The sequence below is a fragment of the Mastigoproctus giganteus genome, chromosome 7 (assembly GCF_048544385.1).
Source record: "Mastigoproctus giganteus isolate SK-2022 chromosome 7, ASM4854438v1, whole genome shotgun sequence".
NCBI classification, from domain to species: domain Eukaryota; kingdom Metazoa; phylum Arthropoda; class Arachnida; order Uropygi; family Thelyphonidae; genus Mastigoproctus; species Mastigoproctus giganteus.
In genome coordinates, this window is record NC_143581.1 from 51,775,769 (window position 1) to 51,803,461 (window position 27,693).

Sequence of the window (27,693 nt, forward strand, 5' to 3'; positions counted from 1 at the left end):
AGAAACCAGGGCTCAAATTAGTAACAATAGCAGCCAGGTCAAACCTCTCAAAAGGTATCAATGCCAAAGTGGGCGATGCAAACAAACAAAACTACAGAAATATGTACTGTGTAAAAAAGTATGTTAGCATTAGCATTAGTAGAGGCATTTGATGCAAGAAAGCAAGCTTATGCAGCATCAGCCAAAAAAAAAAAAAAAAACCCACTTCCACTTCACCCCTCTGTTCGTTCAAAATACCTGTCCAGCTGAGCCTTAAACTTATTTAGGCTATCAACCTCCACCACAAGGGATGGAAGTCTGTTCCACCAACCAACCACCCGCTGGCTAAAGGCAAATTTCCACACGTCTATCCTACATCTGTCTTTCCTCAATTTGAATTTATGCCCTCTCAGGTGATTTTTCTGAGCTAGAGGAAGAATCCCATCAGCATTGAGCATGCTTAAACCATTCAAGGCTTTATACACCTCTATTAGATCACCTCGCTGGTGCCTAGTCTCCAGACACTGTAATTTGCAAAACTTAAGCCTTTCTTCGTAAGAGCACCCCTTTGTTCCATTCACTAATCTTGTTGCCCTTCTCTGTACTCGTTCCAGCAGCTCTACATCCTTCTTGAAATGAGGCCTCCAGACCTGTATACAGTACTCTAGGTGTGGCCTGACCATTGCCTTATACAATGGAATAATCACCTCCTTATCCCTGCTGGAAAAATTCCTGTATATCATTGACAATACTCCATGAGCTACTCTTGCAGCCCGTCTGCACTGCTCAGAGAACTTCATATCTGCCTGCACAACCACCCCCAAGTCCCTTTCATTCTCTACCACTGTAAGTGTAGTACCACAGAGTTGATACGTTGCTCTGGGGTTGCTGTTTCCCATGTGTAGTACTTTACATTTGTCAATGTTAAACTTCATTTGCCACCTCTCAGCCCATCTGCTCAACCTATGCAGATGTATGCAGAAAGTGTACAGGAACTGTTGAAAAACCTGTCATTTGTTTAAATTATGCATACTAATTTTTAAACTTCAGTTTATTTGAACACAAAAAAGTTTTTTGTTCAAATTTTTGTTATCAGAAATATTACTTTTATGTGTATTACCATAAGCACAACACTATGAACTATTGCTAGTTACTTTATATCAATGCTTATAATAAAATATTGAAGACAACTTAAAAGCCTATTTTATGCACAGCAGTCAAAATGACCAGCAATGACGATTTCAGCTATTTTTTCTTAGCTGGTGGTTCTAGTGTTAAAAAACACCATGTTTTTTCTCATTTTATTTTCAAAAACAAATTCTGCAAAAAAAAAAATTCAGTCAAAAAATATTAACATAATATCTATTAGATTTCCCACTTAAAAGAATGTTAAGTGCACAAAATCTCAAACATGCACATAATATTTCTACTTATTATGTACATAAAAGTTGTTTTAAAAAAATTAAAAATGAATATATATATTGTACTATTAGTTAATTGCATTTTCAGATTTCAAAATTTAGTTCAAATCTGTTATGCTGTGAAGTCCAAAAACTGAAAATTATACATGCTTCTACCCACAGAGTAGTAGAGTGAACGTCTCATGTTCTTGGCTTTCTCATTTGAAAAGAATAACAAGCATTAGCATGGGCACATGGCCGCAAGAAAGCAAGCTTATATAGCATCAGCCAAAAAACAAACTTTCAAGAACAACTCATATAAGACTGCAGATATTGTTAAAGGTAGTGGGAGATGAAAAAGAAGTAATAATGAGCTGTGCACAAATGCTACATTGTGAAATTTATAACTTGGTAGCATTGGTAATGTCCTTACACTGTGATTTTCAAATATTTGCAAACGGATTGGTGAGGAACCCAACAGGTTCTCACACTCAATTACTCAATCTATATTTAGGAAGGTGGTGGTAGTAGTAGTGGCATGTGAGGCAAGAAAGCAAGTGTATGAGCTTATGCAGCATCAGCCAAAAAAAAAAATTTCACACAACCATTCCCTCTAAATGTTTGTCCAGTTCCTCCTTAAATTTATTTAACCTATCAACTTACACAACGACAGATGGAAGTTTGTTCCAGCAATTAACCACCAGCCGGCTAAAGTCAAATTTCTGCACATCTATTCTACATCTGTCTTTCCTTAATTAATAAGGAAAGACAGAGGTAAAAAAGTTTTGCAACTTGAATTTATGGCCCTTTAGGTTCGTAATCTGAACAAGTGGAAGAATCCCATCAGAATTCAGCGTGCTCAACCCATTCAAGGCCTTATACACCTCAATCAAATCACCGTACAGGTGCCTAGTCTCAGCTGCTGCAATTTGCAGCATTTAAGCCTCTCTTGGTAAGAGGATCCCTTCATTCCCCTCACCAATCTTGTTGCCCTTCTCTGTACACGCTCAAGAAAACCTACATTTTCTAAAATGAGGCCTCCAGACCTGTATGCAATACTGAAGGCGTGGCCTAACCATTGCCTTATACAGAGTGACAATCACCTCCTTATCTCTGCTAGCAAAATTCGTGTATATCATTGACAATACCCCATGACCTGCTCTGGCAGCCTGTCTGCATTGCTCAGAAAACTTCATATCTGACTGCACAATTATTCCCAGGTCTTTTTCATTTTCTACCACCATAAGTGTAGTACCACACAGTTGGTACATTTCTCTGGGGTTACTTCTACCCATATGCAGTACTTTGCATTTGTCAAGGTTAAACTTCAGTTGTCACTTCTCAGCCCACCTGCCCAAATTTTCTAGATCCTGTTGCAGTAGCACACTTCCATTATTGTCATTAACAGCCCTGCCAACCTTTGTATCACTGCAAACTTCGACACTAAGCCTGATATACCTTTTTTTTTTTTATGTAAACTCCAAACACGAGAGGTATTAGAACCTATAGTACTTAGTACCGTGCTTGTGCTGGAGGTTGAGAAGACGAAAGAAGATATTTGTTGACCTTGGACTTCTATAGACTGTAATTTTCAGGAAATACGTATGAAGGAAGGTTGTTCCAGAAAACAACAGTTGAATGAATAAACGAAGAAGATGAAAAGTTGGTTCTGTGAGTTTGAAGTTGGACAGTAAATGGATGTTGGCTGGTGGCGGCACGTGTTCGGACTCTTGAAAGAGAGAGAGAGAGAGGGAGCGGGAATTACAGAAGCCAATTCAGAAGAACAGTGCCCATGGAAGTATCTGTAGAAGAGGCTCTGTTAGAGATGAATCATTAATTAAACTAACTGCCATCTTCTGAATGGAGTCAAGCCTGAGAGAGGTGTTTTGGGGACACCAGCCCAGATGTGGGAACAATATACCATAGCAGGGCAGATTTACAATTTATACAGAGTGAGCAACTGTTTGGAAGAAAAGTAACGCCGAGAGCGAAAGAGAAAACCAATTTTTTAGATGCAGGGGAAGCAATATTTGTAATGTGGTTGTGCCAAGAGAAATTAGAAGTCAGGGTAATCCTCAAAAGAGATATATATCATTTTGCCTAGAAATCGGAGTGTCACCTAAGATAAGCATAGGAGCAGAAGAATCCTTTTTTGCAAGATATAAGACAAGACTGAGTTTTAGAAGGATTGAAATCAACTAAGTTGTCTTTGCCCCACTTGAGATTGGCATTTAAGGAATTGGTAGTGGATATTCAAGAAGTTGAAGCTGATTGAGCAGGGCAAGGTTTCTCAAAATGGAAAGTGGAATGCAGTGTGCTATCATCGGCAAAACTATGGATAGGATTTCCAGTCAAAGGAAGAAGGTTATTAATATACAAGAGGAAAAGAGTAGGGGAAAGAAGTGAACCTTAGGGGACAACAGCATTAGTGGAGAAGTTAGAAGACAGAGAGCCAGCTACCCTCACCCTCAGTGAGCAATCAGAGAGAAAACTGGATAACCAATTAAAAAACAGTTGGCAAACCATAAGATGGAAGCTTGTTTAGAAGACCTTTATGCCAAACACAATCAAAAGCCTTTGAGATGTCAAGAGCAACTACTTATGTTTTACTGAACCTTTCCATTGAATAAGTTCATAAATGGATAACATAAGCCAGAACATCACCAGTGGATCAACACTGACGGAATCCATACTGGTGATCGATCATCAGACAGAAGGTGTCTAGGTAGTTTAAGAGTTGGCGGTTAATTGATTTCTCCATTACTTTAGAAAGAGTAGAAGTAATTGCAATGGGACGATAATTGGATGGGAGGGATTTTAGGAACTGCTGGATATGAGCAAATTTCCAAGCAGAAGGAAAAACACTTTTGGAATAAGAAAGTGAAAAAAGGTGGCAAATAATAGGAGTAAGTTCAGGAGCACAGGTTTTGAGAACAAGTGGAGAAATACCATCGGGACTTGGAGCTTTCTTAGCATCAAGATTCGTCAAAATCCTTCTGACATCCTTTTGACTGAAGACCACAGGAGGCATTGAATGGAGCGTGTTGGGAATGCTGGGAGGTGTTTTATCAAGATCATTAATATGTGAGTTGGAAGAAAAATGGGATGCTAGCAGGTCAGCTTTATCCTTGGCCGAAGTGACAACAGAGCCATCTAGTTTGAACAGAGGTGGAAGCAGAAATGGGCAAAAGTTGTGGCCAATAGCTTTGGCAAGGGACCAGAATGCTTGGCCACCATTAGGGCAAGAAGCAAGTTTTCTACTCTTAGCCTGTTCAAACTCTAGTTTGGACTGATTAATAACTGCTTTACAATTATTGTGAGCTTTGGTGTAGGCAGAAAATGAGATTGAAGAATTACAAACAAGCCAATTACGATATGCAACATTCTTCTCTTGAAGAGCCTTAGCACATTTATTAGAAAACCAAGGTTTAGATAAAGGACGAGATTTTAAAGTGGAGTGTGGGATAAAGGATTCCATTCCTGTAAGAATAATTTCACTGACTCGATCTGAGCAAACATTAACATCAGAAGTTTTGAAACAGTAATCTGACCACGGAAAAGAAGTCTCACAGGTCATCCCATTTTGCATTCTTGTAATGCCAAACAACACGAGGTTGGAAATAGCCATGAGATAAAGGTTCCATTGGAGAAGAGACAATCACCAAGTTGTGATCTGAAGTGCCTAAAGGACCTCTCACTTCAACCTTGTACTTAGAAGGGCTGTTTGTGAGAAAAAGATCAAGTGTGTTGGCTGTATGATTAGGATTGTCTGGTATACTTGTAGGTAAATGAACAATCTGTGCAAGGTCATTAGTAATTGCAAAAGCCTCAGCATCTCGACCTGCTGAGTCAGTGTGACTAGAAAACGGAAGCCAGCTGGAGTTGTGAACATTAAAATCACCAAGGAAAATTACTTCACTGTAAGGAAAGTTGGACTGGAGAAAGTCAAGCTGCAGAGAGAGGAAGTCAAAGAGCTCCAAGTGATTAGTGGAGTTGGAAGAATGGTAGAGACAACAGATGAATTTTACACAATGATGTAGAGAGATTTTAAACTAGAGAAGATCAAAGAGAGGAGATTCCAAATTGCCAAATCTCTGACAGGGAATATCAGAATGGACACGTGCACAAGTACCACCTTTGAGGCGAAAGGAATCATACAGCGAATAATTTGGGCATCTGAAATGAGCAGTAGTTGAATCAACTGATAAATGAGATTCTGTCAGAAAAAGTACATGGGGTTGGGCAGACTGCAAGTGGAAATGGACATTGTTAAGATTAGAATTGATCAATATCACTACCTTCATCAATATCATTGATAAATATACAAAACAACAGTGGACCCAACACCGAACCCTATGAGATTCCACTAATAACATTAGTCCACGAAGAGCAGCACCCATTGATTACTACCCTCTGTCTTCTCCCACTCAACCATCCTTTTATCCATTGTAGCAATTATGTAAGTATAATTGTTATGTTAATGGTTTTCAAGTATAACTTATATTCTGGTGTATTTTGTCTGTGGAAGTGTTCAGAAAGTTATCATTAACAATTTTAAGGCACTCTGTATGAAGCTGTTGTTGACTTCAGTTCTTGAATGGTTAGAATATTGACTGCAACTGAATTTTCCTAAACTGTAAATGTATTGGATAATGTGAGATGCACAAGATAAAGTTAACCAAGAAATAAATGTTTCAGCAAAGCCAGTTTTGCAGTTAACCTTACATTTACAGTATAGCACCTGAAAGATGCAACTTTTTAAAATTTTTCTTTTTCGTTTTTTATTTTTTAAATTAAATCAAATCCCTCCCCATGTACTTGGTTATACAATATTTTCTGTTATCATTTTGATATACTATGAATAATGAGCCATACATTTTCTGTTTGGCATCTAATGGACATCAAAAGCATCTAGCATTCTTCAAGGCAATTATCATTTTCACATGGCATCTGTGAGATGCAAGCTTTATGGCAATTTAGACAGGTGTCTAAATTGCCATAAAACTTTGATTTTACCAGCTAAATGCAATAAACAAAATAAATAGCTAACAAAAATACAAACATTCACGTTGCATTTGCCAGATACCATCTGAGCATCTGGGTTTCAATCCAGGAGATCAATGGCAGGAGATAAATTCTAAAAAATACAATAAAAACTATTATTATTATTAGTTGGTTTCTCTCATTTATTTCCGTGCAATATTTTTAATTGAGTTTAGCAAATCATAATTAATATATCACCATTTTCACTTCAGTAAAGAAGCTAAAAATTAATATTTTAAAATTAGAGCAAAAAGGAGTAACAGATGCCATACGAGTCTTTGTTAAATTGAGGATGCGACCAATGGAAAATTAAATATAGTTTTGTACTACACAAAAAGGAAAGTGGTGAAGTGGTATTTTGTTATATGAAAATAACAATTCACTTCCAGAAACTACTGCATACCATCCCCACCCCAATGGTATACAGTAGATTCTGAAAGTGAATCGTTACGGTATCACTACCCCAATAGAAAAACTTATCAAAGAATTTTTAAGGCAGTCTACAAGAAGCTGTTGTTAACTTACTGCTTGAATGATTAGACAATATCCAGTCTTAATGAATTTTCAAGATAGTATAAATGTACTAGTAAGGCAAGGGGATTGTAGATGCACAAGATAGTTATTAACTTTTGCATCTTTAATATGCTGTTGTTTTTTGGACAAAGACCAAGAAACAAGTATAGATGTTTCACAGAAGCAGGTTTCATAGTTAAATATTGCTCTGTACTAAACTTAACTCAAAGTGACTGTGTGTTACCTGACAGGTGACCCTGGAAAATAATGATCCTGTGTTAACTAGTTATTAAAAATCTGTATATTTTTCCACCTTCATAAATACAGACATACTTTTTACTGCAATCATCTCCGAAGTGATTTTCATGAAGTAATTGAGTGTGAGAACCTGTAAAGTGCCCCTACCACCTTATGCAACTATTGGTGCAGCTGGTCACCTGTCAGGTGGCCCGCCACAAAGTTTTGAGCTGAATATATATTTATAGTTTCAGGTTACTTGTTCTTACTGTCCCACTAGTTTAATAAAAAATCTAATCTTACCCTAGTTGCTTTTGAAAGATCTATTATTATTTTTATAATAGCAAACATGAGAAGACAAAAACCAAAATTCTCTCAAGATGGCTGCTACTCTTGCAGAAAGCAACATAAGTACTATAGGCTAAACTCTGGTGCACTATGAAGTGTGCGAAAATTAAAATAAATTTTGAAAATTGAAATGAATACATCTATATAATATATAGATGTATTCATTTATATAATAGAAATCATTTATATAATATATATAAATTATTAATTTTTTGAAAGTATTTAAACACACCATACACAGAAATATATGCACATGTTTAAAATTTAATGAGCTTAATGGTGTTTACAACAGGAAAAATGAGTTTAATAGATTCATGTTTATATTTTATGTTTAAAATGTTTTTTTTTGTTTTCATCAGAATTATTTATTATTATTTTTTTGAAAATAAAAGATGTAAAAAACAGCATTTTTGAAATATTTAATTTTTTATTAAAAAATAAAGTTATATACAGTAAATATCACTATACATTAAGAAAGGATAAAATATATATACTGTCAGCAAATTTAAAAAACTCCAAATTTTTTTCCATAAATTTAAAAGAATGTTCGTTTCTTTTAAATTTGTTTAGCAGCTCACAACCCTGTTTGCTACAATTTGGGTTGCCACCATCACCACCAAGTTATATCACCAAATATCTGAAAAAAAAACTGATTTTCATGTAGAACTTATATCACCGTGCAGTATCACTTCCAGGGAACATATTAACATTGATATTCTGGTATTTTCAAGAATCAGTGAAGAGGATGTAATATTATGTATTAGATTATTTGAACAAAGAAAGCAAACTGAAAGCTGAAGAACAGAACAAAGGATTAAAAATATTTAATCCTTTTATTTTAAAATAAATATTACTGTTAGTAATACAGTGGATTCCAGTTATTTGGGCCACCGGTTAATCGGGGCAGCTGTTTATTTGGAACAAATCTTAAAAAACAGAACCCAATCAAGAAAATAGCCAGGGTTTACTTCGCTTAATTGGGACAACATGCTGTTTAGTCAAGGCAGGAGACTGCAGCACTTTTTTTTTTTTTGTAGTTGTTGGCGCATCGGCTTCTGTGGCCATAGTGCACCTCCCAAGGTTTTTGCAGTACTTTGATCCAAGCCCGAGGCAGGATTCGAACCCGCGACCTTTGGGTTGCCAGGCAGGCACTTTACAAACCTGGCTAGCCCGGTCGACGCTGCAGCACTGGAGATTACCCTATGATTGTCTCCGACCGTACCACCTAGTTCGGTCGGATTTCTGGAAGTCACAACCATAAAACAATTAGCAGTCACCTGTTTATCGGGCTTTTTTTAGTGCAATTTTTGATGAACGGATAGTAAACTCGAACTTATTGAATTTGCAATAATTCTTTGCCGCCTTTTTTCACTTTCTTATTCCAAAGGTGTTTTACCTTCTGCTTGGAAATTTGCTCATATCCAGCTAGTTCCTAAAAAGGGTGACAAGTCCCTCCCATCCAATTATCGTGCCATTGCAGTTACTTCTACTCTTTCTAAAGTAATGGAGAAATCAATTAACCGCCAACTCTTAAACTACCTATAAACCTTCTGTCTGATCAATGATCGCCAGTATGGATTCCGTCAGTGTCGATCCACTAGTTATGTTACCTATTTATGGACAAATTCAGTGGAAAGTTTTGGTTGTTGTTGTTGTTTGGTTTTTAGGAGCATTAGCAACTAAGGCCATATTGCTCCGGGATGTGCGGTGGTCATTCCCTGACCTTTCCACATCCTCCGTATTTGGCGGTGACGGGCTCGAACCCCGGTCTAATCAAGAAGCGTGTGCTACGCACCGCTGCTCCTCTCCACTTGGCTACGGAGGCGCCTAGGAAAGTTTTGGTGAAAAGTTTGAGATATCAAGAGCAATTGCATAAAGCAATTGCTCTTGATATCTCAAAGGCTTTCGACAGTGTTTGGCATAAAGGTCTTCTAAATAAGCTTCCATCTTATGGTTTGCCAACTGTTTTCTCTCTGATTGCTCGGTGAGGGTAGCTGGCTCTCTGTCTTCTAACTTCTCCACTAATGCTGTTGTCCCCTAAGGTTCACTTCTTTCCCCCACTCTTTTCCTCTTGTATATTAATAACCTTCTTCCTTTGACTGGAAATCCTATCCATAGTTTTGCCGATGATAGCACACTGCATTCCACTTTCCATTTTGAGAAACCTTGCCCTGCTCAATCAGCTTCAACTTCTTGAATATCCACTACCAATTCCTTAAATGCCAATCTCAAGTGGGGCAAAGACAACTTAGTTGATTTCAATCCTTCTAAAACTCAGTCTTGTCTTATATCTTGCAAAAAAGGATTCTTCTGCTCCTATGCTTATCTTAGGTGACACTCCGATTTCTAGGCAAAATGATATATCTCTTTTGAGGATTACCCTGACTTCTAATTTCTCTTGGCACAACCACATTACAAATATTACTTCCTCTGCATCTAAAAAACTTGATTTTCTCTTTCACTCTCTGCGTTACTTTTCTTCCAAATAGCTGTTCACTCTGTACAAATCGAAAATCTGCCCTACCATGGAATATTGTTCCCACATCTGGGGTGGTGACCCCAAAACCTCACTCAGGCTTCTTGATTCCGTTCAGAAGAGGGCAGTTAGGTTAATTAATGACTCCTCTCTAACAGAGTCTCTCCACTCTCTGTCTCATTGACGTACTGTTTCTGCTGAATGCCTTTTCTACAGATACTTCCATGGGCACTGTTCTTCTGAATTGGCTTCTATAATTCCCACTCTCTTTCAAAACAGTCCGAACATGTGCCACCACCAGCCAAAATCCATTTACTGTCCAACTTCAAACTCACAGAACCAACTTTTCATCTTCCTCATTTATTCATTCAACTGCTGTTTTCTGGAACAACCTTCCTTCATACCTATTTCCTGAAAATTACAGGCTACAAAAGTTCAAGTCTAACGTCAACAAATATATTCTTTCGTCTTCTCAACCTCCAACCCAAGCACAGTATAAGTACTATAGGTTCTAATACCTCTCGTGTTTGGTGTTTTCATTAAAAAAAAATATATATATATATATATATACCAACAGCTGGAATTGTGTCGGTATTTCAACTTAAAATTTAAAAATTCAATTTAAAAGGAGAATTCCCTTGCTCGGTATACTGCATGTTGTGCACATAATCTTAATTTGGTAGGCGTACATGCAAACAGCATTAATGCAGATATTGTCACATTTTTCAGAACTATACAGTCATTGTCCAATTTCTTCTCTTCATCCACTAGCAGATGGGAAAAACTATCATCGGTCATAAAAATCAGCCTGAAGAGACATACCGATACAAGATGGTGTTCAAAAGTAAATGCCATTTTCCGTGCCATATATGGACAACTCAAAGAAATTATTTTAATATTAGACCAAATGAAAGATGATTATTTACTTGGTGACACATTATCTCTTGCCTGTCAAATGAGTAGTTACAAGTTTATTGCGTTTTTAAGCCTGTGGAATTTGATACTGGAAAGGATAAATAGAGTCAACGTATCACTGCAAAAAAAAGATCAGGATATTTATCGATCATCCATATTAATTAAAGGACTTGTAGATTATTTTAAAGATCTAAGAAATAATGAAATTTATAATGTTTTTACTAAAATCGAGGAAACTTGCAAAAAAATGAAAACAGCACGAGTTGAAAAGAGGAAGGTAAAAAGAAAGAAAATGTCAGATGTGTATGCTGAAGATGAATCGTCGAACTTCGATGGAATAAAAATTTCTTGTTTTTCAATAATTGATTCCATTATAATGCAGTTAAATGAAAGATCTGAATGTCTAAAGATGGCAGAAGACTTTCATTTTTTGACTGGCAAAGCGTTCCATTCAATGACAAATGAGGATTTAAAAACTAAAGCTATTTTACTATCAGAAAAATACCCTGAAATTAACCAAGACCAATTTAAAATTGAAATTAAATGCTTTAAACACCAAATAATTGAAATATTAGAAAACAAAAATCCCGGTACAATATACCACTTAGATATTTTGAATGTATTGGCTAAATGGGAGTTGCAAGAAACCTATCCAAATATTGAAAGGGCTCTTAAAATATCCCTTACAGTGCCAACAACAGTAGGCACTGCAGAAAGAAGTTTTAGCAAGTTAAAACTTGTTAAGAATTATTTGAGATCAACATCAGGACACATCACATCTATGTCTCCTTTCAATTGAACATGAAATTGCTAGCAAAATAGACTTCAATGAAATTATCACAAATTTTGCTAACACTAAAGCAAGAAAAATTAAACTTTGATGTAAGTTAATAATTTTATGTTACTATATAATAACTTTATGTACCTATCCATATAAATCTGTGATTTTATGTATTTCTTCCTCTAGAAGTATTTCTTCTGTATTATTTTGTTATTAAATAAGAGAAGTTTATTTGTTTTACATTATATATGTATACACATATAACCAACTTCTCCGTATGTAGGACAGGTAATCGGACAGGTTTTATGGGTCCCACTGAGTTGCAGATGGTAATCTCTTAATTCGGGTGTAGCAACAGCACTATTGCTTGCTTGAAGGCCATGGGTGCGAACAATGTTTACCCGGTTAAGTCTGGTAATGCAGTAGTTACATGGAAAATTTTCGTTTCCATAAAATGAAGAAATAAAAAAATTCGGTAAAGATTAAAATTCTATTTAGCGAAGTCTAAAAAAATTCGTACAGTCGGTAAAAAGAAAACATTTATCTCTATATAGAAAAATTCGCTATAAAGAAGTTGATTAAACAGAGGTCCGACTGTACTTATTATTTATTCTGATTTTAACAATTATCAAAAAAGGTGCTTAGCCACGAATTTACCAAGGGTACCGAAAACCTGGCTACGCCTCTGGGTACAGGTATATTTGACTTACTAGAGGAGGCATCCGTAAACGAGTGGTCAGGAGCGAGAATGCAGTAGCACACGTTCCTTGAGTAGACCGAGGTTCTGCCCCATCAGTTGGCAGATCGACTGCTAAATATTTAGCAGTCGATCTGCCAACCCTTACTGGACCAGTGTGGCAGATTATGGTTCATTCTCCTCAACATGATTTGTTGAGGAGGCTTTCATCCTGTAGTGGATCGAAAATGGCTGCAGTTTACCTTTTTTTTTTTTTTTTTAGAGGTATACTTACTCCATATACCTCTACATTTTACATAGAAAATCGTGCGGGGGTGGGCGAGCAAAGCAAGCAGGGGGCGAAGACCACTAGTATTTATTAAAATATTTATTTTGAATGTTGATTTATAAAAGTATTAATATTAAATTTATTAAAATCTAAAAATATACGATAATTTTTTAATTATATAATATAATTTATATGTACAAACATAATTCTTTTGTAAGTAAAATATAACCTTTACCTCATTGTTTCTTTTCTAATTAACTTTTTAATTTATACTTTTTATTGGTTGTGATTTTGTAAATTTTGTTGTCAATAATTATATTACTTTTGTTATTAATTATCATTAGATGAAAAAAGTACGACAAAATATATATTGAGGGGGACACAAAATTGCCATTGATGCCCTAGGAATGCCCCTGGTGCTATTAAAATACAAATAATAATAAAATAATTTTTAAATATTTTTTTAAAGGAAGATTTTTCCACCTGGGAGGTAGGGTGTGCTTGCCAAATATTTAGGAAGACAAGATCGTTTGTTTTGAGCAATCCCTGTAGAGCAGCAATCAATATACAGTAGACTCTCGTTTTTCCAGGACAGATGGTAAAAAAAATTTCCCGGATAATTGATTTCCCGGTTAATCTAAAAATACAGTAAATCCCCGACATACGTAAGAGATACATTCCAGGAATTCTTACGTAGTCGAGTTTTACATAACTCGGGAATCACAAATAAAATATTGATACTATATCCCTAATATGCCAAAATTTTAAAAACCATATAATATCCTCAGAAGTAAAATAGTTATATATTTTTAATCAGTTCAATTAAAAACTTTATCTGGGGACAGCGATGAAGTAACCAGAGTGGCACATAAAAAAAGAAAACATAAAAGGAAGAAAAAATGCATGATTTTGTACTGTCTATTGTCTATGGTGTTTTTACGCTGATATTATATAGTTTTCATACTGTAAAAACAAATTTGTATTTCATAGGCTTGGTTATTATAGTTGACTTCATTGGTGCTGATCACTTCACCGCTTCTCGTATTCTGTCTTTCTCCTTTATTGTGTTCACTGTTGCAACTGACAAATCTGAATTTCATACGATACTTGTTAATGTTTGGCCATTTTCGTACATCCTTATTATTTTAATTTTCTGATCCAAATCGATTGATTTCCTTTTCTTGATAGATTTACTAGTACCGCTGCCACTTATTCACTTAGTCTGCACCATGATAACAGTCAAAATTAAATTTTCTGAAAAGAACTTCCCAGGGTTAAGGCAAAAACTCACTATTATCACCTCACGCGAGCATACATTTTACTAAAGCACATTTCTGGAGGTCACTGCCATAAAACAATAAAAACAATTTGCACTTTCCGGGTTATTGGGCTTTTCTGTTAGTGCAATTCATTATAATTGGGTAGTAAACTCAATCTTCTTGCATTTACAATGATACTGATAGCTAGAATTCTATGGGTTGTTACGTTATTATGGTGAAATGTGTGTGTCCCCTTCACTGAAATCTTTAGTCATAAAAAATATGTAAATAGCATAATGTAAGTCTGAAGCTACATAAGTCGGGGACTTACCGTATCGAAGAATGTTTGGCAACCTACATAAAAAGTATGGCGATAGATAAAAAACGAAAAAAACTTACCACGCACTACTTGCGTGTCCAATATGCAAGTAGTGCGTATTGGATATGCATTTATTTTTTACGATGTTGATTTTAAATCTAATAGCTTCCCTTTATTTTTTACAATGTCGCATATGGTTTGGTCACCAACGTTATTACGGTTCATTAGAGATTTAACGGATGCGCCATTTTCAAACTTTTGAATAATTTCAAGTTTTTGTTTAATTGAAAGCACAACTCTGATCAATAGTATATCTGCACGCACACTTGAATTACATAGTAGTAATCTAAGACAGGACTAATCAAATTTTTGTATGATAAGATTTCCTTTTATTTAGTACTAGGAAGGCTAAACTCTTGCGTTTGCCCATCATTTTCGCGATTTCTAAACAAAAAAATAATAATAATAAAAAAGTTACTATAAAAAAAAATCCGACATAAATAACGAAACAAAATTTGTCCTTTTGCGGTGCGACAGAACACAACAATCAACAAGACGAACTAAAACAAACTAAACATTCGGTCCTTTTTTTTTTTTTTTGAGGGGCGGGTGTGAAGACAGCAGTGGTTGCAAGATACACAAATCTCCCAATGCAGCCTTATAACGCCGCTGTTTACGACTTTGCTTGCAAAACATCAGTTTATACCTATTCTAGTTATTACTTGAATTTTATGATTTCTGGTTGATTTTTTATTTGAAATTTTGAAGTTTCCCGATTATTCCGATCCCGGTATATCGAGTCTGCCGTACCTCTATTTGGCACGAATACACCTTTTCCTCAATTGGCCACATCACTTTACTCCCACTTGGTGCGAGTAATGGGGCGCCCTTTTCCTCGCACCAAATGGGAGTAAAGGCGAAGTCTAAGTTTCCTACCAATGATCCTACCAATATCATCAAGCCCGAATAAAATGTAATTTATTATTTTTTTTTTTTTAATTTATGTGGTTCTCACTTAGAGAACCACTTAAATTCGAGGCCCCTGCCCTGCGGACAAACTTTTGATTTAATTCAACAAAACGTTTTCCTCCTGCCCACATCATAAGTTATCATAAAAGCTTCTTTGAAGCACTCATATTCTTGGATAAAATTACACAACTTAAGTAACTATGCTTGCAACAGTTTTTTTTTTTTTTTTTATATTATTCAAATCGGCGAATACCACAATTGTTATCGTTACCGAAATCGAAGTTAATCGGGTGTTACGAGTTCATTGCTGAAGTTTTACTACTAGAATACAGGCAATGAATAAGCCAGGTAATTACAAAATTAGATACAACATAACTGATATATTAACCCCGCTTGAAATATTCTACAAGTGATTAACAATGTTCAATTTCACAATACCGTTCGTAACACGAGTGCTTATACTGTATCTAAAGAAAACAATCCAAACTATATTTCTGCTCCAACTAATTGTGCAAATCACACAAGTTTGAACTTGTTACACAATAAGCGACGTTACTGGTCTATATTTGAAAACAAAAATTAATTGCATATGAAAATTTAACATAAACGTACCTTGCAAATCTTTTCTTTCTTTTCTATGAACTTGGAAAAGTCTAGCACCGGCATTTAGCTCTTGAACTTCATCATCTTCCGCCATCTTTAAACTATGGATATTAATATCTGACAGTTATATTGGTGGCTCCATCTACTAGACTTTTTCAGCAATATGCATCGGGGTCGAGCGAAGGAGAGTGTAACACTGTAACGAGGAAGAAACACATCAAACTATTATCACGTAATGTGAATGTACTGTGATGTGAATGTGGCTGTATTATGAAAACTGTGAAATCTGTCGTAGAACACACATTATTATCACGTCATGTTACATACAACCCCAGGGGCTCACATCTGGTGAGTATGGGCTTGGCACACCCAGGGTTCTCAGCTGGATATCATCATTCTTCTCTTCTTGGTGATTTACTTCTACTTTTCTCTCTCTTTGGGTAAGTTGGAAATTTTTTTTTTAGGTTGGAGCAGCATAAGCCTCAGGCTTCCTTGCACTATATGGCTAATAATAATAATAATATGTGTTGTTCCCTTTTGGAAAAGCTCAACGAAAATTAATTGCCACAGTTCACTCTTTTCAGATTTTGAAGAAGATTTAGAAAAGTTTTAGTTTCCAGTTAGGTTTCAGTTCGAAACTTAACTGGAACCACAGAGTACTACAATATCTTACTGCTATGTGACTGGAACAGTGATCGATGCGTGTGACGCCATCTGGCATAAATTGGGATCCATTGCAATGCCAGAACTCTGTGGCCAGAACCAAGCAAAGAGCTTTGGAAAAAGTCAGCAATTAAATACAAGGAACTATGGAATTTCACAAACTGCATTGCAGCCATAGATGGAAAACATAAATATTCAATTCCCAATTAATCCAGTCTCAACCTTTTACAATTATAAAGGAGCTCATTCTATTGAGCTGTTAGCACTTGTAAATCCTGAATATAAATTTATTGCAATTGATGTAGGTTCATATGCCAGAAATAGTGATTTAAGTGTTTTTTCAAACTCAAATTTTGGCAAAAAAAAAACTCGAGTCCAATCAAAACTCTCTCTCGAGGTAATTAAGAATTTTTTTTTTACATTTAAACAACATTCACAAAGGAGGATCAAAGGCTGACACAAGTAATTATAGACCTGTGAGCTTAACTTCTGTTCCAGGAAAATTAATGGAGGCACTGGTTAAAGAAGCACTGCAGGATCGTCTACACAAGACTTCAGTTATAGCTTGGACAAAGCATGGTTTTGTTAAAGGGAAGTCTTGTCTGACCAATTTGATTGGATACTATGATGTGGTCACAAAGGAACTGGATACAGGGAATAACTTTGATATCATATATTCGGATCTTAGAAAGGATTTTGATACTGTTCCACATGGAAGACTGTTCCACAATTTGGAGCAGTGTGGCGCTGGAGGCAAATTGCTGCTATGGATAAAGGGGTGGTTGAGGGGGAGAAGACAGAGAGTGGTAATCAATGGACACTGCTCATCGTGGACTAATGTTATTAGTGGAGTCCCTCAGGGCTGGGTCCATTATTGTTTTCTGTATTTATAAATGATATTGATGATGGTATATCAAGCTTAATGTCCAAGTTTGCAAACGATACAAAGGTAGGCAGGGTTGTCAAGGACACTACTGACACTATGCTGCTGCAACAGGATCTGGAAAGGTTGAGCAGATGGGCTGAGAGGTGGCAAATGAAGTTTAACATTGACAAATGTAAAGTACTACACATGGGAAACAGCAACATTACAGGGCAACGTATCAACTCTGTGGTACTACACTGACAGTGGTAGAGAATGAAAGGGACTTGGGGGTGGTTGTGCAGGCAGATATGAAGTTCTCTGAGCAGTGCAGACGGGCTGCAAGAGTAGCTCATGGAGTATTGTCAATGATATACAGGAATTTTTCCAGCAGGGATAAGGAGGTGATTATTCCCTTGTATAAGGCAATGGTCAGGCCACACCTAGAGTACTGTATACAGGTCTGGAGGCCTCATTTCAAGAAGGATGTAGAGCTGCTGGAACGAGTACAGAGAAGGGCAACAAGATTAGTGAATGGAACAAAGGGATGCTCTTACGAAGAAAGGCTTAAGTTTTGCAAATTACAGTGTCTGGAGACTAGGCACCAGCGATGTGATCTGATAGAGGTGTATAAAGCCTTGAATGGTTTGAGCATGCTCAATGCTGATGGGATTCCTCCTCTAGCTCAGAATAATCACCTGAGAGGGCATAAATTCAAATTGAGGAAAGACAGATGTAGAATAGACGTGCGGAAATTTGCCTTTAGCCAGCGGGTGGTTGGTTGGTGGAACAGACTTCCATCCCGTGTAGTGGAGGTTGATAGCCTAAATAAGTTTAAGGCTCAGCTGGACAAGTATTTTGAACGAACAGAGGGGTGAAGTCGTTTTTTTTTTTTTTTTTGGCTGATGCTGCATAAGCTTGCTTTCTTGCATCAAATGCCTCTACTAATGCTAATGCTAATGACTAAAATAATTATGCAATTAAAATTTGCTTATTAATAAAATTTCTGTTTATGCTCCGGGACGACCACACGGTCAGAGGAGTTAACAAGATACAGAGAATACGAGAAACAGCACTGTGTTTAGTAGACACGAGTTTGAATCTCGCTCATTGAAAGTGAGTGTTCTTGTGCACCCATTGCTTGACCACTAGGCTACAGCGACCGATATTCGGGTACATATACCATGTAAATTTATTGTTAAATTAATGAATATATGTAACAATGTATAAAGTCATAAGGTAATTTGTAAATAACAAATGTAAGGCTTCATGCTGCTGCTGTTGTGATTAGTAAAGAAAATAAAACCCAACTAAATTCACAATAATTTCCTATTATAGTACAAGAAAATATACATTATGTAAGTCATTTACACTAAATTTAAGATGTTTATTAATTAATTATAATCATACACCTGAATATAGCCAATATAAAAGTATACTCTTAAATTTAACTGTCATTTCGAAATCTTTTGTTTCTTACTGCATATGTTCATCTAGATAATTTGTAATTTAATACTATACAGCACCTCGTGCAATCTCACTTTTTCTATCAACATCTCTTCCATTTTCCTCTGCTCACGCTATCACACTCCGCGAAATTTCTGTTTCGAACAGAAAAATGAGCTCTTGAAAACGTGAGTTGGCCAACAACATCACTCGATGTCATGTACGAGATTACGTATATGTACTAGATTACGGTTGACCGGAATATAATAATTTGAATCGAATGATAGCAGTGTGTCTCCTACCAATACAACTAAATGTGAAATATGGCTCTCACAAATTTGACGTTTGACATGTTTTTCTCGCTCACGTGACGAGATAGTGTGTTTCTACTACACTGGTGTCCTAAACTTAATGTCCAAAACTATTTTAAAGGTTACAACCACAAAAGCAAACGAAACAGCCTGTTGCGATTTGCATAACTGTGGCCGTTCAGTAGAAAGCTGGTGCACATGCAAAAAGGATGACTTTACCCGGGGTCGAAGAGCGAGGAGTGTGGCTGCAGAGTTCGGTATCGCCAATAGCTTCGTCTCACGTGCATTGTCGACCATCAGATACATGTTCAAACGAATAGTTGTGGTCGTCCACGAAAAACAAAGCCCAATGATGATCGCTATATACTCCTACAGGCCAAGATGGACCGACACCAGACAGCAGGATCCATTGCACACCAGCTGAATAGGATGAAGGATATCGCGAATTGCTGTCGCCAGGAAACTCCACAATGGTGGACTGTTTGCCCGATGGCCAGTACGCTTTGTCCCTATAACACCTGCCCATCGGAAACACCGTTTACAGTGAAGCATCGAACGCAAGGACTGGACAGCAGTGAAATGGGGTAAGGTACGCTTTACTGATGAGAGGAGATTCAAACTCAGCAGAGATAATCTCTGCTGAATTTGAATCTACGCTGAATCGACGTCAGCTAATCTGGCGCGAGGTTGGCACACGGGATCACCCCGCAAACATCACTGACAGGGATTGAGGTGTTCTCGTCTGGGGAGGCGTTCCCCTGGATGGACGAACACAAGGCCAGATACAGTACTGGAAGGTGGTACTGTAACCGGTGCACGCTAATGTACTGAGGAAATCCTTCCCCGTGTGAACCTGTTCCGAGGTGCCATTAGCCCCGCGTTCGTGTTTATGGATGGTAAGGCCACACCCCATCGCACTGGAGCTGTTGATATGCTTTTGGAACGTGAGTGCATCGTTAGTATGGATTGGCCTGCCCGTTCCGCGAGCTAAATCACATCGAACACATATGAACGCTTGGGGGAGATGCCTATTGGCACGTCCACACCCAACAGAAAATGTTTACCAGATGAAGACGTGCTGAAAGAGGAATGGACGATCTTACAGCAAGACCTTATTACTATTATTGTTATTCTTGTTGCTCTTATATTATTTCTCCCTGATTGGGGGATTCCACTCCATGACGGGTACTGCGACCAAGTCCACAGAGTGGTTGTTATGTCTGGTGTTACTGTTGGTCGAGGAACTTTCTGAGTATCCAACAGGTGTTTAGGATTGCCACTATCTGGAGTTCCTTTTGGTGTTCGCTGGGAAACTTACTGCTAATAGGCTGTTATGTAGTGGTGTTTGGCACCATACCTGTGATTATTATCATTGTTGTTGCTCTTATATTATTTCTCCCTGATTGGGGGATTCCACTCCGTGACGGGTACTGCTACCAAGTACACAGGGTGATTGTAATGTTTGGTGTCACAGTCGGTGGGGGAACACTCTGACTGTCCTACAGGTGTTAAGGATTGCGACATTCTGAAGTTCCATGTAGGTGTTGTCTGGGAGACCTATTGCTGCTACGCTGCTATGTAGAGTCTTTGGTACCATACCGGTGTTTGACAAGATGATTGGGATGGTGATACGTCTTGCATATGCCACATCTCATTGACCTCATGTCTCAGGTTCGTGTACTGCCTAATTAAGCATAAAACTTCCTCGCTTCACTGATAGGTTTCGAACCATTTAGCATTAGCATTAGTAAAGGCATTTGATGCAAGAAAGCAAACTTATGCAGCATCAGCCAAAAAAATAAAAAAATAAATAAAAAATAACCACTTCCACTTCACCCTTCTGTTCGTTCGAAATACCTGCCCAGCTGAGCCTTAAACTTATTTAGGCTACCAACTTCCACGACAAGGGATAGAAGTCTATTCAACCAACCAACCACCCCCTGGTTAAAGGCAAATTTCCTCACGTCTATCCTACATCTGCCTTTTCTCAATTTGAATTTATGCCCTCTCAGGTGATTATTCTGAGCAAGAGGAAGAATCCCATCAGCATTGAGCATGCTCAAAACATTCAAGGCTTTATACACCTCTATCAGATCACCTCGCTGGTGCCTAGTCCCCAGACACTGTAATTTGCAAAACTTAAGCCTTTCGTCGTAAGAGCACCCCTTTGTTCCATTCACTAATCTTGTTGCCCTTCTCTGTATTCGTTCCAGCAGCTCTACATCCTTCTTGAAATGAGGCCTCCAGACTTGTATACAGTACTCAAGGTGTGGCCTGACCATTGCCTTATACAAGGGAATAATCACCTCCTCATCCCTTCTAGAAAAATTCTTATACATCATCGACAATACACCATGAGCTACACTTGCAGCCCGTCTGCACTGTCAGAAAACTTCATATCTACCTGAACAACCACCCCCAGGTCCCTTTCATTCTCTACCACTGTCAGTGTAGTACCACAGAGTCGATACGTTACTCTGAGATTACTGCTTCCCATATGCAGTACTTTACATTTGTCAATGTTAAACTTCATTTGCCACCTCTCAGCCCATCTGCTCAACCTTTCCAGATCCTGTTGAAGTAGCATAGTGTCAGTAGTGTCCTTGACAACCCTGCCAACCTTCGTATCGTCTGAAAACTTGGACATTAAGCTTGATATACCATCATCGATATCATTTATAAATACAGAAAATAATAATGGACCCAATACTGAACCCTTCGGGACCCCACTAATAACATTAGTCCACGATGAGCAGTGTCCATTGATTACTCCTCTCTGTCTTCTCGCCCTCAACCACCCCTTTATCCATGGCAGCAATTTGCCTCCAATGCCACACTGCTCCAATTTGTGCAGCAGTCTTCCATGTGCAACAGTATCAAAAGCCTTTCTAAGATCGAAGTATATAATATCAAAGTTATTCCCTGCATCCAGTTCTTTTGTGACTGCATCATAGTATCCAATCAAATTGGTCAGGCAAGACTTCCCCTTAACAAAACCATGCTGTGTCTGAGCTATAACTGAAGTCTTGTCCAGATGATCCTGCAGTGCTTCTTTAACCAGTGCCTCCATTAATTTTCCAGGAAAAGAAGTTAAGCAAACAGGTCTATAATTGCTTGTGTCGCCATTTGATCCTCCTTTGTGAATTGTGGTCACATTTGCACATCTCCAGTCCATGGGTACTTCCCCTGAGTCCAAGGAAGCTCTCATAATTATGGCTAAGGGTTTGCTTACTTCCTTTGCTGCCTCCTTTAATATAACTGGATAGATCCCATCCACCCCAGGTGCCTTACTTGTATTTATCTTGAACAATTTCTCCTCCACTTTACTCGCAGTTATTACAAGATTCTCTAGCTTACTGCCAGAGTTGAATACACCTCTGGCATTCCCCTCGCTGAATAACTCCTCATGTGTGAATGGCGATGCAAAATATTCATTCAGTTTGTTAGCTACCTGAGCAGGATCATCAACATTTGACCCATCGATATCAAGTGGACCAATCTGATTCATCCTCTTTCTTCTAGAGTTTACATAAGTAAAGAACTCTTTGCTGTTTTTCTTTGCACCTTTGCCAAAGATTTCTCGTAATCTGCCTTCGCCTGCCTAACCTCCTTTGTAACTTGGTCACAGATCAACTTGTATGTATCATAGGCTTCTGTGTCACGTGTTAATTTGTATGTATCCTATGCAATTTTCTTCTCTGACATATGTCTCATTAGTTCATCTGACCTCCACTTAGGCCTAAACCTTGAACAATATTTCTTAGTTGGCATGTAAAGCCTAGTAGCTTCCAAGATAAGTTCTTTGAATGCTTCCCATTTTGAATTTCTTTTGGTAACATCATCAGTTGGTCCCACTGTATAGAATTTAAATACTGTCCCAGACCGCCGTAGTTGCCTTTACGAAAGCAATATCCCTTTCCTTTACCCCAATGGTAGTTACCTCTTTGAGTAAACCCCACTTCAGCACACTGTTATTACTTTTTCTTGTCGGATACCACCACATCGACGCACCGTTTCGAAGATTATTGGCTTCTCATGGGCGTGTAGGCAGGTACAACACCAAGTAAAGTGTAAAGCGTATTGATATCTAGCGGCACCAGGGGTTTCTCCAATCTCCAGGAGGAGGCAAAATAACACTAAACGCCAGCCTCTTGGATGCACTTCTTGTCTGGGATAATGGATCCATTACCTGATAGTAACTGTTGATATTGGCGACCTGAACGGGGCACTCTAATCTAGTTCACTTTTAATCCCCATCCCTTGGGAGGGGGGAGAGGACGGTTTCCATCCCTTCCCCTCATTTCTCCTGGCGGGGTTTGTCCCCACTGACCACGTTGGTGTTGTCTGCCCTATCATCCCAAGTTTCTACATGTGCCCCCTCTCCTTCAGACTCTACCCCTACTCTTACTTGTCACATTACAATTTTTTTACTTTATTTATTTATTTATATTTTTTTCATTATTATTATTATATATTTTCATTATTATTATTTTATTATTATTATTATATATATATATTTTTTATTATTACTTTATTTTATTTTTTTAGGCCATTGCCATGAAATTTTCAGAAATTTGGTGGCAGGGCCTGCCAGAGTACTTAAGCGACCCCTCTACTTCCTGAGGTGCTTCCTAGGGGCTAAGTGTGACAATGGGGGTCCCACTGAGGGCCCAATGGCTAAATGGTCAGAAGAACAACATATCACGACCGTACACAACGCTAACACATACACATTACACTTTTTAAACCTCTGGCATTCACAGAGTGCGGTGATACACAGAGTACACAATGCGGAGATGGGGAAACCCCTGCGGCAGTTAGACATCGAACGCTTTACACTTTACACGTTTCTACACTAAACCAGGTACAGATAGATACCACCACCCAGACGTCACCAATTGACAATACATAGTACCAGGGTACTGTGACGTCTGAGTGGTGGTATGCGCCGAGAATAAGTAACAATAGTCTTGTCCATTGGTGAAGCGTTATTTATTCAAGGTAGTTCAATATCATGGAAACTCGCTGTGAAGGTGTTCAACACATCAGATATAATTAAATGATGCCAATTGTTAGCTACTAGTTTGCTGCTTACTAAAATGATGCATTTGAACTAACCTGTTCATCATAATTATATATATTTTTATTATCGAATTAATTATAATATTATTTAAATTATAAGCACTGTAATTTATAAAAAGTAGTTATTAAATTGTCAATGAGATGGAACTTTTATAAAAGAGAGAGAGAGTGAGAGTTATAATATTTTTGATTTATACCTTATTTTGAAAACTTCAATTGTAATTTTTTTTTAAATAAATTTTAAATTCGGTTAGTCTGTTTTTATATACAGTTGGTTCTCTCGGACTGAGTTCGCACTCGTCGTACCCTAGTTACACCTATGCTTGTTAGTATTTTACTATATAATTGGGCGTGATTTCGGCTTTAACCTGCTTGTAATAAATTGGGGAAAAATTGATATTATGCCAGTACAGTATACGATTCCTTCACTATTACTGTTCGTATGCGTTGCCTGATGCAATTTTGTTTAGTTTGAAGTATTTTTTCTTTAAGGTGTTAAAAGGAATGTGCTTATTGTTATAATTTAAATGGTAGATTTCAAGCAACGTATAGATTTTGTAATTCCGTATTTCAGTGGCCCATAATTCTTTTAATTTCTTAACAGTGTTTTCGCAATGGCTGAAGATGAAGCGGTAAGTGAATATATATGCCGCACATATGGATTAGTCCAATTTATTCTTTTCATTTTTATGTTATGACTTCCATGATTTGTTTTGCCAGTAAATTATGATTTATACTTGATGCTGTGTGTCAGACGCTTATTCAAAAAAAAAAAAAAAACAACCCTTTATGACAGTGGATAGTGTATAATAATAAATATGGCATACGCTGGGTTATGAAGGATAAGTATGCAATTACTGAGTAGCCAGTTCATTAGCTAGTAGTAGTAGTAGTGGCACATGATGCAAGAAAGCAAGTGTAGGAGCTTATGCAGCATCAGCCAAAAAAAAAAAAAAAAAAAAAATCACACCATTCCCTCCAAATGCCTGTCCAGTTCCTCCTTAAATTTATTTAACCTATCAACTTCCACAACGACAGATGGAAGTTTGTTCCAGCAATTAACCACCCGCTGGCTAAAGGCAAATTTCCGCACATCTATTCTACATCTGTCCTTTCTTAATTTGAACTTATGTCCCCGTAGGTTGGTAATCTGAACAAGTGGAAGGATCCCATCAGAATTCAACGTGCTCAACCCATTCAAGGCCTTATAGACCTCAATCAGATCACCGCGCAGGTGCCTAGTCTCCAGCCACTGCAATTTGCAGAACTTAAGCCTCTCTTGGTAAGAGAATCCCTTCATTCCCCTCACCAATCGTGTTGCTCTTCTCTGTACACGCTCAAGCAAATCTACATCCTTCCTAAAATGAGGCCTCCAGACCTGTACGCAGTACTCAAGGCGTGGCCTGACCATTGCCTTATACAGAGGGACAATCACCTCCTTTTCCCTGCTAGCAAAATTCCTATATATCATTGACAAAACCCCATGACCCGCCCTAGCAGCCTGTCTGCACTGCTCAGAAAACTTCATATCTGATTCCACAATTACTCCCAGGTCTTTTTCATTTTCTACCACCTTAAGTGTAGTACCACACAGTTGGTACGTGTCTCTGGGGTTACTTCTACCCATATGCAGTACTTTGCATTTGTCAAGGTTGAACTTCAGTTGCCACTTCTTAGCCCATCTGCCCAAATTATCTAGATCCTGTTGCAGTACTGCCATTACTGTCATTAACAACCCTGCCAACCTTTGTGTCATCTGCAAACTTCGACATTAAGCCTGATATACCTTCATCAATATCATTGATAAATACACAAAACAACAGTGGACCCAACACCGAACCCTGTGGGACTCCACTAATAACATTAGTCCATGAAGAGCAGCACCCATTGATTACCACCCTCTGTCTTCTCCCACTTAACCATCCTTTTATCCATTGTAGCAACTTACCCTTAATACCATTCTGCTCCAATTTGTACAGTAGTCTTTCATGCGCAACAGTGTCAAAAGCTTTCCTGAAATCCAAGTATATGATATCAAAATTATTTTTTGCATCCAGTTCCTTTGTGACCACATCATAATAACCAATCAAATTTGTCAGACAAGACTTTCCCTTAACAAACCCATGCTGTGTTTGAATTTCATTTCGAGTTTCAGTTACCAGTATTCTTCGGTGATATACTTTATTTTTAATCTTTTCGAATTATTTTCCTCCCTAGACTTACAAATCAAGCATATCTAAATTTATTGAATTATTTAGATATTCAATGGTAATATAACCTTTCTTGCCTACTTGATATATCATCGACTTAAGTGTTGATGATCCTGCTCAGGTTGCAGACAAACCAAATGGATATTTTGCATCTACATTCACACGTGAGAAATATGTGAATGTAGATGCAAGATACATTCACACATGAAGAATTCTTTAGGAAAGGTGATGTGAGAAGTTTATCATATTCTAACAGAGATAAATGATTTTGTTGTAACCGAAAGAAAAGTGGAAGAGAGATTGTTGAAGCTAAACATAAAAAAAAAAAAAAAAAATTATCTGGGGTGGATGGGATATATCCAGTGATATTAAAGTAGTAGTAGTGGCATGTGATGCAAGAAAGCAAGTGTATGAGCTTATGCAGCATGAGCCAAAAAAAAGAAAAGAAAAGGAAGTAAGTAAACCCTTAGCCATAATGAGAACATCTTTGGATTCTGAGTAGATTAGTGTGCACTGAAAGAAGATTAAGTGTTAACCAGTAAAAACAATTTAATTACAAATAGATACAGAATACCTTAGATTAAATAGATACTGTAGCTTTCGAGACAAATCGTGTCTCTTTTTCCACAGTACTTAACCTGCAAAGACTGTGACAGCTGCTACATAGGAGAGACTTGGAGACGTCTTCAAGACCGCCTTGCAGAACACGACAGAGCAATTTGCCTTGCTGAGACCAACCAGTCCGCAATCGCAGAGCACTTCTGGGCTACCCACCACAACCTCAATCCCAAGTGAGACTATGAAATAATAGACCACTCCCAGCACTTTCGCCACCGCTTCTGGTTAGAGTCACTCAATATATTGAACAATTTGAGAGCCATGAACCGCTGCAAAAGCATGAGACTACACCCCATCTTGGAGACAACCATTTTATGCCTAGACAAACGCTGGAGAAAAACTGTGCATGTCCATGCAGCAACAGTAAACACCAGATTAATGATTGAATGACGTGCCTTCACACGTCTCACTGCACGCATATCTGTGTCCGTTAAGTTCAAATTCTGTTGAAAAAGAGACATGATTTATCTCGAAAGCTACAGTATAAACAATTTAATTACAAATAGATACAGAATATCTTAGATTAAACTGTATCTATTTGTAATTAAATTGTTTTTACTGGTTAACACTTAATCTTCTTTCACCATGGATCCTAGTACAACAGGCCCATTTGTCCTCATGCACTGAAGATGTACAAATGTATCCCTAATTCTCAGAGGGGGAAATCAAAGGGAGATGAGTAATTACAGACCTG

General features: G+C 37.6%; 2 protein-coding genes across 3 annotated transcripts in view; one reads left to right on the plus strand and one right to left on the minus strand.

Annotated features, from left to right (window-relative positions):
- Nucleotides 1–15,903, minus strand: part of LOC150082890 (deubiquitinase OTUD6B-like) — a 373,124-nt gene extending 357,221 nt beyond the window's left edge. Inside the window, exons 1-2 of one of the 2 annotated variants that reach the window (XM_090376895.1) lie at nt 15,817–15,897; nt 6,442–6,516 (exon numbers count right to left, since the gene is read on the minus strand). In XM_090376895.1, the coding sequence (XP_090233021.1) occupies nt 6,442–6,454 (13 nt within the window). In that variant the 5' untranslated portion in view covers nt 6,455–6,516; nt 15,817–15,897. Of the gene's footprint in view, nt 1–6,441; nt 6,517–15,816 lie in introns of both variants that reach the window. The other variant, XM_090376893.1, reaches the window with a different exon arrangement.
- Nucleotides 15,904–24,611: 8,708 nt separating this feature from the next.
- The window catches only part of eIF2beta (eukaryotic translation initiation factor 2 subunit beta), a 176,734-nt gene continuing 173,652 nt past the window's right edge, over nt 24,612–27,693 (plus strand). Inside the window, exon 1 of the mRNA XM_090377660.1 lies at nt 24,612–24,803. Within this exon, the coding sequence (XP_090233786.1) occupies nt 24,786–24,803 (18 nt within the window). The 5' untranslated portion in view covers nt 24,612–24,785. The remainder of the gene's footprint in view (nt 24,804–27,693) is intronic.